Raw genomic sequence first — 13,090 nt, forward strand, 5'->3', positions numbered from 1 at the left:
CGTGTGGCCTCCTGCCTCGGACAGTGAAACGTGTCGGGGGCTCAGAATAAGGTGAATCGCTGAATTACATGTTCTGTGAAAACGTTCATGTTTTTAGTAGAAGACGGGGTAGCGATAGCACTAATACCCGTTCCTTCTGTGAACTGTCACACACGCGTTGTGCTCTCACCCGTGTAAATACGTAGTCTCTCCTTGAGGCTCTGAACCCAGAAAGTATGAACGGTGAGGGTTAATGCCCCCAGCTGGTTAAAGAGAAAGGAATCTTTTTCTACTTGTGATGCTTCATTTTCAAACAATTTGACCATTCTGTTTGATTAATGCAGAAGCGTGATTTTTATTAAATCAGAAGCATTTTCCTCCTTGTTAGCATAAGCAGTTCTATCTTTGCAGATTCTTTAATTTAAATGTGTATTTCTGAACCAGTCCCACTTCCTGTTTAGACTAATATTTAAATAACATTTTTCCTTAGGTTGCTCTACCATTACTAACAGTTCATACTGAATTCACGTGTTGTTCCCCCCCAACCCTGTAATGATTTTGCTGCTCATGCTTTTACTTGAAGTATAGCATCAGTTTCTCAGCAAGCTCAGCAATTAGACCGAACAGTTATATATAATCTGGAATCTCTTGCTTCAGTCTGTCTTGGCATCAGTTCAGTAGCCAAAGCCATTCAGAAATACACCATCCTGACATTGTGCAAATAAAGCAATTCTTCCCCTTGGTTTTCCACAAGGTTGTTTTGTTCAGAGTTACTTTCATCACATGCACGGATGGAAGTTGCATAGCAAATATTGATAACTTGTTCACAGATGCTGTATTACTGTGTGGCCACATTACTTGTGGGGATGTTTTAATAATAATTTTCTTTGTTCTCATGGACTTCCTCATTGCAAGGACTTTTCTTGTGTGTGTTCTAGATGGCGTTGTCAGAGTCAGTCACTACTTGTCTTTCTCCACCTGTGCATTATGTGATTTGCAAACTTGGATTTGAGAAGAAAGGCACCTATGATATTAATAACATTTTATCTGAAAGTGGTGAAGTATGTTGGCAAGCTGTAACAGAGCACGTGTGTTACCTTGAATCAGGTTGGTGTTTACCTGCTGTAGTAGTGATATGCAATAAGACTAATGCAGCATTTCGGTACAGTTCGTAGTAATCTTGGCTTAGTTAGGACATTTTATTACAGTACAGCATCAGTTTTGCCACAGGTTGGAGGGTGTACAGTTCATATCTACAAGGAGCTTAAAATTTTTCGACCACATTTGGTATTTGATTATTGCTGGCTCATAAGATTCATGTAACCTGTGTTACATAAGTAGCTGCTCCTTTGCTTCCTCATTCATCTTCCTTCCCAACTTCATGTGCCTGTACATAAGGGGTTCAGTTCTGCTTCTCTTCTACCTCATAACTGCTTTCTTCTGTGTTCTTTATATCCGTTTTGCAGTAATAATTTTAAAACACTCTGGAGCTATCCGTATTCCTACTGTTGCTTCTGCTTTTGTTCCCCCAACTTTAGCTTCTACAGAAGTACTGTTTGGTTTCCCTTTTGTATGTAGAACAGTTTAGAATTGTTTTTTAACTGAAACAAAGTATTTGTGCCCTAATGAACTTGTTGAATTTTAATTTGCCAAATTGGATCATGGAAGCGCTGTTATTAATTTTCAGAGATGGTAAAAATTACATGTTTCTGTCTCAAGCAATATTTTTCAGTAAATCAGAAGAATTTATTTTCCTATAAAAGTGTTCCCCAAAGAGGAGCAGTGATACCACTCTGTTTGGTAGCATATCCAGCTACATTCTTAAACGGGTGTAAGTGGTGCAACTTGACTGATCCCTCTGAGCCTGCACTAGCTTCCAGTCGATTGTATGGAATTTGTTGTACTCTAGTAGGTTCTTCCCATTTCAACAAAACCAGAACATAATAGTCCTTTTCCGTATTTTCTTGCATTAAGGTTTTTTGCTTATTTTTTCTTCTAAATGTGGAGAAGGTACTTGATCTCGTTTCCAACTGTACTTTTCTGTGTCTTATGTGTGCGGTCTTTTGGGCTATAAGTCTTAGCATGTTCGTTCTGCCAAAATAGTCTGGATAAAATTCTCTGTACACAAGCTGTAGGAGGTTTGACTCCTTGTGAATTTTAAAATATTGGACATTTGGGAAGTTTGGTACTCCAGTCACCTCCTGTTTTTCAATTTCAGATCAAAGTGTGGATTACATCAAAAGCATACGATCATTAGGACCTGTATGTGAATCTGTTAATTTGCACTTCAAATCCCTGACCAAGGAGCAATTTGTAATTCGGTATACACTGTGGTTCCGCTGGACAAACTGCACAGAGGTATGGAAATGTCTGTTGACAGCCTGTATTTTGGCACGTGAATCCATTGTGGAGGTTCGATGTGAGAACACACAAGAGATATCAATGAACCAAAATGCCTAGAATTTGTAACTAGTTGTCCTTCTCAGATACGTAGTTGCTTCTCGTTTTCCTGACTCTGTAATTAGATTTTATGTAAGTTATCACAAAGAGAATGTGAAGTGGTTTGGGCCTGTTCTGTAACCTAGAATGGTAGGATTTTGTTTTCTAATAATCTGTGCTTAATATCAAGTTTTACTGTGTAAGGTTATTGCTGATAATATTTAGAGAAGTAAGGCACTAGATACATTGCAACTAAAAACACAAGAGGTGCTCTAGGGCAATTTCTTTCCAGACATACACATTTTTTAAAAAAAACCTTAGCATGGTTTTCTGTCTGCATTTGCATAGCAGCTATCACAGAGGAATATTTAAGTTTCTCTGTGTTTTTGACAATTGGATTTTTCTGTCTGAATGTTTAACACAACATTCTTCCTCTCCCCCGTCATACAGTTATTTCTTGAAGTATTTGATGTTCTGCAATATACACAAACTACAGAAGTTGCTCTTGGCATAATGAAGCTAACATCATGCTTGGAGCGAGCCTTGGGTGATGTAAGTGCCAGCATGGGGAGTCTATTGCAGATTTGGTTATGTAAGATGGGAATGAGCTCTTGGGTTTAATTGCATGTTGAAAAAGTGAGATTACCCTGGATTGTAGTAGTACAGTAATAGTCAAGCTGAATTTTGAGTTGGACAGATTTTCTTTTCTGGATCCACCTGTGCTAATGGAAACATTTTTGGGGCTCCTTCACCTGTGCTGGTGGAGTTGCTTGTGTGAGTGGTGTTAATAAACAAATTAATTAAAAAAGAGCAAAATTTGCTTAATCAGCATACATATAGTAGGTCTTTGTTACTCTGATTTATTTAACTGAATCAGGGAGCAGCACACCTTCCAGAGATGATCTGATGTAGTAACTTCTATGAGGAGAGACAGGAGCATGCAGCTGGAAATGGGCTGCTAGATAGCTTATTTCTTCAGAACTCTGTTCAGAGTGTACATCTGTTTAAATCTTTGACAGGAGTCTTGTGCTGCAAAAACATCTAGAAGTCAGCTGACAACTTAAATTCTTGACCTAACTGATTAGCTGGATAGATCCAGGATCGATCTTGTGGTCCTGAATGTTTTGTTAACACAGCCCCTCTTTCATCTACCCTGTAGTAGTTAGTACAGGTATGCACTTTCGCTTAGTTTAAGGAGTAATGCTACAAGGAGTAATACTGCAAGGACCAGCAGGAGGCAAGAAGTGCTCACGTGATATGACTTAGACCTACAAATTCAGACTGAAATTAAAAAAAACTTGTGAGTTCTTTTCTATGAAATGTGAATTAGGCTACGGTTCAACATTTGGTGATAGCACTGCTTAAGGTTGTTCTGTCAGTCTTCACAGCCATCTGCCTTGTTTGCTGGTATTCTCTGTGTTGCGTGAGTGCAAATATCTTAAGGCCTAGTAGCAACCTAGGTTGATGAACTGTTCCAGGTACCTTTCCACCTGGGGAATACCCCCATTTTTGTTTTTCAGCTGGATCAGTTCCTTGCTCTGCTTCACTGCCTGACCACATAAACAGATGTCACCACTACTTTTGGGCATGCGGGTTAAGAAGGGAGCAACAGCTGTTCTAAGAGGCTTTGCTGCGTGGGTATATTGCCCACAGACAAGATAAAATAGCTGGTTGTTAATTCTCTGTGAAGAGCTCCGGAGAAGGAAGTGCCAGAGAAAGAACAATGGGCTATTTCATACCTAGACAAATAATGTGCCTAAGTATGGGGAGTGATAGATTTTGAAGTAATGAAAAATTACCAAAGATTGGAAAAAAACATCAGGGAGAATATAAATAATGGAAGGCTTGATAGGAGTCAAGACTAAAGATGATGAGAATGCCCAATTAGGATAAAGTCTAGTTTAAGGAAAAGCCACAATCAGAAGGCAAACCACAAGTCTCCTTCATTTAACAACAACAGACCCTATAGATTTCTAGGGTAAGAATGAAGTATGGTCTCCTGAGTAGAGTTTATTCCTGTAATTACATGATCATTTGTGCTTTACTTTTTTTAATTTTTTTTTTTTAAGAGGAGAGCAGTATGTCTACAATGTGTACAAACACCATGAAAAGTAACTATGAGAGCATTAAGTAGCATGTCCACTCTTTTCTGATATGTTCCACAGATTTTAATTTGTCATGAAATCACAGAATTTAAAGCCTTTCTAAGGATTTTGTGGAGTTTGTTTGATTAATGTTTTTACAATAATGAAATTTGTTACTGGGTGAAATAGTCAAGATTTGTGTCCGAAATAAAAAGAAGTACACTGAATTATTGACGATATCTGTTTTTTTAATAGGTATATTTACTGATGGATAAAGATTGCCCTTTCCTCCTGAGAGACTTGCTTTCTTCTGAGCAGCTTGCAGTTGTCTTTGGACAAACCGTAGTAAGTGCATAGTTTTGAAATAGGTAATAAATACCGAGCTGTTTTTCTTCTTGCCAAATGGCAGGTTTCCAAGCATAGCCTTTGCTTGCACTGAAGAAGAGTTTGCAAATTCTGTAATATATTGGAAGAACTTTCATTTTATACTTGTTACAGTCTGGGGGATATATGGCAAAAATAGTGCATGTTTTAAGAGGAAATATTTTTAAAGGTAAGCTCATAAGTTCTTACTTGCTTTTGTATGTTGAAAACCTACATACATAAAATTTCATATATCTGTCAAAGTGTCTGACTCTGAGTTGCACTACTTGAAAATACACATCATGCACTGGCTGTTTCTGATAAGCCGTGTTCCACTTCACCACCACTGTACTAAGATGCTTTATAATGATTACCACACTAGAATTTTTCAAACTAGAGGAAACTAATTTGTTCATCCCCATGTGCAAAAAAAACCATAATAAAACCAAAATTCTGATGACATTTACACTCTTGAGTAAATAGAGTAGGTGGTCGTTCTCAAACAGTTTTGCAAATGTAAATTCTTTGTTGAGACGAAGTGTTGGATGTAAAAGGTTAGCTGGTCTAGTAGTGTTATAAGGATTATTTCTTGAATATTGGTGGCATGTGGAAGAGTTCAATAATTACATTAAAAAAAATAAAAACAAAGTTTCCCTTTCTGATTGATAGTCATCTGGGAGTACAGCTTTGAATGCAAATTATTTTATGTTAATTATGTGAATTTTATGTATTTTATGTTAATTATGTGAATTTTATGTATTTTATGTTAATTTGTATTAAATTTTGGTGGATTTATAGTACAAGAAGCTGACCCAAACTAAACTTGATCTCATCTGTTTGCCTGTCATAACTGTTTGCAACGGCTAATAGTTATTTTGTTCTTCCTGTATTATATTTGATAGCATATACAGGTGAGCCGAATGATTTCAGAGAATACTGGCAATTACAAATAATGGGTTGCTGTTGCTGTCATAACCTGTGTCCAGTCATCTTGACAGTAGACATTGTAGTTTCTCAGTAACTTCTGAAATTTTCTGTTGGGGAAACATGCAAGGTAATAACAATAAATTTCTTCATGCACTAATCGCTTTGTTTATTAATAAGATGGACGTACTGAAGGTGTTTATTGGATCTCCATATGGTCTGAATCTTCGTAATGTTTTGTGGCATGGGTTTGCATCCCCACAAGAAATTCCTGCAAAGTAAGTTACCAAAAAGGATTTAGTTTCCTTACTATTCAGACTTGAGAGTGCTTCAATAGCTATTAGTAAAACTTACTGCTCTTTCTGGGGGGAAAAAAAAAAAAAAGAGTCCAAAGACCCTTGTCAGTATCTTGACAGTTGTCCCCTGCTGTTGCTCCTTCTTTTGGAGGAGCCTTTATAAAGGCCTTCAGCCGTTATAAAGCTGGTCAGTTTTAGGACCAGTGGGTTTTCTACTAGCAGGAAAAGCAAGAAAGCTTAGGGTCTTTTTTTGAAACCCTGTTCCTTGTCTGTCAAGGCAGTCAGGAATAACTCAGAACAAACGACAGAGGAATGAGGTAGGAGGAGGAGCAATAGCAGCCGGTGTAGAATACAGTGATACTTTTTTCCTAATTCTATGTTGGTTTTTTTGTGGTTGTGAAAGTAATTAATTATTAAGTGCCCCTACTCAAAAAAGATGGGGAGCGTAGGTTCTGGATGTTCTTTGTAAGAGAAAAAAACCCTTTTTCCCCAACCCACAAATGTTGATTCTTTGCAAAAGATTTAGTTGTATAAGTTTTTCTAATATATTCTGGTGTTCTCCCCAGGTATTGTGCTATGCTGCTTTTTTTAACTGCAGGACTGGGTCAGTTGTTACAGACATATCTTCTGCAAACTAAATGCATTCTAGTACATCGACCTTATGTGATCTTCATTGGCTTAGAGGAACTTGATGGATTTCCAGGCAAGTATTTCACCATTAGCAATTTTTTATTATGCTACATTTGCCATAGTTTTAGTGTTCAAAAGTGCATTTTCCACAATTCTGAGATTTAATCTTAACTAAGGTTCTTAAACACACTGTTATTAGATGAATCAGTCATGCTTGTAGGAAAACTTTTTAATATGTAGGCACTTCCACTGACTGTTGAACTCTTAACACATTGAAACATGTAGCGTTACTGCTTCTAAAACACTTCAACTATATGTTCCAGTTTTTTAATGGTGAGAGTTCATTTCATGTACCAGTCATCTAGTTTGCCTTTATAAATACAATTATTTCCAGAATCAGTGGGTTCCAGCTGCAAGTGCCAGCAGGAGTGCCCTGCATCTTGCAGAGAAGGTAGTATGAAACACGGTAAAGGATTGTGACACATCTTCAGTACACTGATGCTTTTCTCAGAGAAGGACCTGAAGTGTCAGATTAAGATCTTCACACCTCCCTGGTACAGACCTTACTTGGTTTACTCCTACTATTTTTAAAGCAAAAATAGCATATGGAGAATCTTGGTGTAAATGGTGGTCATGGTCATTTTATGCTACAAAATCAGTTTGCCAGTGGAACATCTGTTCACAGAACGGAGACAGGGTTTTTGGGAACCAAATCATGCTGGTAACATTCTAGTCATAATGTAGCATAAATCTGATTCATTTGCTTTGAAAAAACACCTACCAGAAACAAGTTGCTCTTGCCGTTTTAAGCTTTCTTTTGGATAAGATACTTATAATGTGAATTCATAAGTGTGAGTTACATTTTATGGTAGCATTGAAGTATGAAGTGTTAATTTACTAAAAGTGTTTACTGAACTGCTGTTATTCTAAATGTCAGCACAGAAAACTGATAAAGAGCAAGTGCTCATGTTCAAATGTTCTTAACTACTGTCCTGATTCTTACTGAATTAAAATGAGTAATATGTATTCCAATTTTTTAAAATACTTGAAGTAGGTGGGGAACGACTCAGGAGAGGCCGAGTCCAGTTGTGTGTCATCTTTTATTCTCAGTAAAAAGCAGCCATGACTCTAACTGTTTTTTACTCTCTAATTTTATATTACCACTAAAAATGCAATCTTACAAACTCAGTTTCTGATCTTAGATATGGCTACCATTGTACTTGCATAGTTAAAATAAATCAGATAAATTTAAGTCTCCCTTTACAAATGCTGAAATAATGTTATATTTTCAGTGAAATATTAATAATGAATTAGTAAACCATAGATTGTACATAATTTATCAATCTTGTTTTGTTAACTTGCAGATCTTAATCATGAAACACTATCCATAGCTGAAGAGCTAGTAAAACTGTCACATTTTGTACTGAAAACGATGCTGCCATTTTGGATGGCTGCTTTAACAGCTTTCAAGCAAAGCAGGTAACAGTTGACTTTTCAGGGTTTTTTTTTAAATAGAATATATAGAAAAATGTACGGTAATTATTGAATAATAGTAGCATTTGTAGATTCCAAATATTTTTGCTAAGCCCGTTGTTTAACAACCTACAGTTATACATTATGGTGGTCTCTCAGGGAGTTTGTGGACTTGCTACTTTATTTTGTGCCCACTAGGATTATAAACTGCATTTTGAAAGCTAAAAAGAACTATTGCATATGTAGCCAAAGAGGAGAGTTTTACAAAGCAAGTGGAAACAAATCTTCAGATATCAACATTTGAAAAAAAAAAAAAAAAAGAGAGTACATTGTTTTCCTGTCCCATGCTCCACCTTTTTGTGGTAGCCCATCTCTGGGCTGGTTTGAATTTGGTGGTCAGCTTTTGTTGGTAGTTATTTTGTTTGTTTACAAAATACATTACAAAGGAATTTTGGTCTGGGTTATTTGTCCTGAGAGAGTTACTCTGAGATGGCTCCGATTTCCATTTGGATTATATTTATAAGGGGGGAAAAACCCCTTTGGGTGTGTCTGTTATTTTTTCAGGTACGCTGACTGTGTGATTCTCTTACTTCCTCAGCTGGAAGTTGGACTTAGATTGCTCTTCACTACAACAAATAAATGCCCAAATCGATTGCTAACAGCCGAGGTAAAATTTCTGTCTAAAGTCAGTTATGATTTAGTGCTAACAATACTTGCAAAATAGTTATTCTAGATGCATAGTGTCTAAAATTTACAGATTTTCCCCAAAAGATTTTCAATCACTTGTGGATCATTATTTGCAAGTTTCTAGTAGAGTTTCATGAATGCCTCTTATTTTTTTGTAAAGATGTCTACCAGTAAAAGATGTCTGAAAATTGAAGGTTAGTGTTCAGAAAGAGTACTTTAGTGTGGAAGGTAGATCATGTTATATTTATTTTTAAAAACTTGGCACAAAATCCAAAAGTTCCTATTTTCATTTGTAAGGTTTTGGTTGGTTTTGGGTTTTTTTGCTATTCATGCACTTTCGGTATCTCACGCAAATAAATATAGGTATATTTGGTATACATGTCTTCTGAATTGGTTTTGTTTGAAAACCAAATAATATTGTCTTTTGTTCTAGCCTTCTGCTCTCTACACCACTTTCGATGAGGTACTTGTGATTTTTTTTTTTAATATATATCAATGTCAGAATTGAAGTGCATGCATGTTTCTCATTATATTATTTCTGATTTTTTCCAAAAAAAACCCCTTATAGTAAATATTTTAAATTTGGAATCCCCTCCAAAAGATCAAAATTAGTACAAATTTGAATGAACAGACTTCAGTTTCTTCTAAATATTTTTATCTTGAAATTCTTCATCTCAGGGAAACGAACATTCTGTAAGGTTTTTCTACATTCAGTTATTCAAAATAAATACAAATAAACATGGCAAGCAGAAATCCTCAATTTTGGAACTCTTGAATTATCTCAAATTGGCTGTCAGTAACAATTAGGCACGTTGATTCTTGAGTGGTAAAAGTAATTGCTTGAAATTAGGGCAACTTAATTACTGTAGTTGGTGTTTTTTCTTTGATTGTTTGGCTTTCAGTAATAAGTTTCTATTCAAATTACTTCTTTCTAGATGCTAGCAAAGCATTTGGATAATGAAGAAGTCAACCAGCTTCCTGCAGTTCTTGAGGAACCTGCCATGGCAAGGGTTTTGAAAGTTTTGTGGTTTGGTTTAGTGGATTTTTTGTTGTTGTTGCTGTTTTGTTTTGTTTGGTTTTATATTTAGTAATTTATGATGATGCCTAATACTCTTTTATTTTTCACATAGCTTATCTCCAGCAGCTTTGAACCAGAAGCTTGTTACCCTTTTCTATTGTGAAGGGTACAAAGTAGTACCTGACAAGCTATATTTTGTTAGGATAAAAGACAGTCTTTCCTTCTGAAATACAGAAATCTCAGAGGTACTTGTCTTCAGACTTCAGAAGTTAGCTGAATGAGCAGAAGGAAAACTAATGCCTCATACAGGGAAAATTAAAACTTGTTTCTGATTGCTTCTGGGGAACATCTATCACTGCCTGGGCAGATGACACAAAAACATAGCTGCAAACCTGCTATAGCGCATCCTGTGTCTTGCCAGCCAAATAGTGAACCTCTAGAGGGCTCAAAAGGCCTCTAAATTCAACGCTCCTTTTGAGTCTGTAGGTGAGACCTGGGTTTATTGTCCTGTTGCCAGAACAGGAGGGCCGTGGATGACTTGGTACCCAAAGCTGAAGGAAATCTATTGTTACATGCTATGAAATAGGATGAGCATTAGTTTTGAATTTCCTCCAAAGCTACCAAGATGGATGAGTCGTTCCCTCTTTTTTTTTTTCTACAAGCAGAGTTTGCATTTTTTTTTTACCATCTAAATGCCCGTTTCCATAGATATGATCACATACTTCTAGAGGTATTCTATACACTGAGTATATTCTGCATGTATTCACATAGGATAGAATTCTATACACTTGATGTATGTTTCCACAGGAATTTCTTTGGGATTTCTTGAACCACCAGGAGGGTCCACGCATAAGAGATCATTTAAGCCATGGAGAGATCAACCTAGAAACATTTCCCAGAGAAGTAGCCAATCAGATAGTTGCATTTGCAATTACGCTTCTCTGCAGATTCTCAGATGAGGGCATGTTTCCTTTTAAGGTAGGGATCAATATTATGTTTTCAGAAGACTTTTTCAGTTGGTTTGGATGCCAAATCTGATTTTAGAGTCTTATGACTGAATTGACAGCAGCTTTTTGTGGAAATGAAGTATTTCTCCAAGTAAAAAATTGTGAAAGTATTTTTTTTCTAGTTTTGTAGTTTTTTTAAATAAATACAGAAAGTTTTCCAAAAGATTACCCTTTCTTACTGTACTATAATTTGTTTGCTTAACCACTCCTTATTCACATGGTTGATTTGATTTGTCAAATTGTTTCCATACCTAGCCTGTTTATCTGCTGAATTAACCGAAGGGTTTGAAGAACAGCTGTAGCTCAGCCACTGAGGTGTATAATATTTAAGGTTTTCTTTCTCTGAGACACTATAAATAATTGTGGCTCTCTGATGGAGGTATGATTTGTATTCACACTCTGTACTGTCAATTCGTGTACACTTTTTGTCTCGCAATACATGTTTCTCAGCATTAGAATTTATTATGATTGCTCCCCCCAATTTCTTGTTAATATTTGGGATTACTTCTTTGAATATCACACAGCAACCTGTGAGATAAATCTTCCATTTATTAGTTGCAGCTCTTTTTAGTTTCTCAAGATATATATTACATGCTGCTGCATTAAGAGAACACTTGGTTGGTTTTCTGTCAGCTGCTGTCAGGTTTTATAGTTAAAATCTGTCAAAGAAATTAAGCTTTAAACACTCACTGTGTTGATTGCTGCTTTCAGCCCCGAGGCATTTAGAAGTCTTCATTGACTTCAGTACTATGGATGGCTTGCATAAAATTAAGTGTAACCCTAGTCTGCATATGATTAGGACAGTTCAAAAAAACTTGGTATTGTCTATGATTTTGCATATCAGGAACACATGGTCATAAAACCACTGATGAACTGTGCAAGTTGCTACCGTTCTCGATTTCATCCAATTTCCCTACTCAAGAAGCAGGTAAGTACTTAAAACTGTGAAAGCATTTTAGTCCTTAAAATTGTGAATCCTTAAAATTGGTCTAATTGTTGTCTTCATGCTTTGATTTTCCTAAAAAGTTAAACTTTTTTCTTTAATGAGTTTTATAGTTTTATCTTGCAGAAGTTACAGTTGTTCATGTGCAGTGTAATTAAGCACGCTGCTGTTGATGCAGTTGGTGCTGTGTTTGCCCTCTAGAACACTTGATAGCTTTATTCTGACCCAAATGTTTGCTGTTCTGCAGTTTTCTTAATCTCCTTGTGCTTTCTGATGTCAGGAGCACTTTGTTTGGTCATGTCTGTAGGAATCTTGGATTAGGCTATAACTAAGGTTTTCATTGTACGAAAGCCAGCTGATTAAGACTTTGTCTTTGTAGCAAAATCTGCTGTCAAGTGTTATGGTAGATCTCTGCTGATCAGTTTATGCATTATGGCACTGCTTGGAGATGTTCCTCTATTGATTTGAGATTGCAGTAGACAGTCTTAGTACTTTTCATTTTTGGCAGCATTTAAACCAAATGTTACAAGAGTCATGTTGGTTAATTTTTTATATTAAAAAAAAGTGCAAGAAAGAATCATAAATTAGTTTATTCAGATGACATTCAGTGTTCATCAAGACTTTTTGCTCTAACATAAACCTTAACAATTTAGGTCAGCCTACAAAATACAAAAAACTACTGAACTTACTCCCTGTTGCAGTTTTTTCTAAAATAGACACTAAGCAAAGTAAAATGTGTCGTCCTGTCTGACAGAGGCTACACTTTACATAACATTTTTCATGATACACTTTTGAGGTGCTGGAATGTATGAAGAGCATTGATTCATGGCCTGAATTGCCAACAGTACCTGAAGAACACATTCAAATTATTAAAGGGTAAGTATATGCTATTAAAAAAAATAGTTCTCAAAATAGTTATGATGAAAGGGATCTGAGATGGTGAAATGTCTCTTCAAATACTTTACTAGGAAGGTGATAGGCACCAGAAGGGTTGTGAGAAAACACTCATTTGTTCTTTTTAGCTTAATTTGTGCTTTTCACATCCACAATACACATCCACAATAAAACCTATAAACGGTGTGCTAACTTGAAGAAAATGAGAAGACATCCAAAATATACAAAGGCGTTCCTTACTTGATATTCTGTGTATGAAGAGATGCTGAAGAGGCTGTTACGAAGTTAAATTGGAGCTTGAGTCCCTCACAATAAAAAAAAAAAAAAAAAAAAAAAAAAAGGGGGGCCAGAAG

At 36.1% G+C, this 13,090-nt stretch overlaps 1 protein-coding gene across 1 annotated transcript in view; it reads left to right on the forward strand.

The window, feature by feature from the left end:
* Positions 1-917: 917 nt before the first annotated feature.
* The window catches only part of ERMARD (ER membrane-associated RNA degradation), a 16,105-nt gene continuing 3,932 nt past the window's right edge, over positions 918-13,090 (forward strand). The window contains exons 1-13 of the mRNA XM_010142758.1: positions 918-1,086; positions 2,198-2,337; positions 2,869-2,970; positions 4,758-4,847; positions 5,970-6,067; positions 6,652-6,788; positions 8,080-8,194; positions 8,753-8,855; positions 9,309-9,338; positions 9,811-9,879; positions 10,701-10,871; positions 11,745-11,828; positions 12,640-12,719. Coding sequence (XP_010141060.1) covers positions 918-1,086; positions 2,198-2,337; positions 2,869-2,970; positions 4,758-4,847; positions 5,970-6,067; positions 6,652-6,788; positions 8,080-8,194; positions 8,753-8,855; positions 9,309-9,338; positions 9,811-9,879; positions 10,701-10,871; positions 11,745-11,828; positions 12,640-12,719 — 1,388 coding nt within the window. The remainder of the gene's footprint in view (positions 1,087-2,197; positions 2,338-2,868; positions 2,971-4,757; positions 4,848-5,969; positions 6,068-6,651; positions 6,789-8,079; positions 8,195-8,752; positions 8,856-9,308; positions 9,339-9,810; positions 9,880-10,700; positions 10,872-11,744; positions 11,829-12,639; positions 12,720-13,090) is intronic.

The sequence above is a fragment of the Buceros rhinoceros genome, unplaced genomic scaffold (assembly GCF_000710305.1).
Source record: "Buceros rhinoceros silvestris isolate BGI_N320 unplaced genomic scaffold, ASM71030v1 scaffold9799, whole genome shotgun sequence".
NCBI lineage: Eukaryota > Metazoa > Chordata > Aves > Bucerotiformes > Bucerotidae > Buceros > Buceros rhinoceros.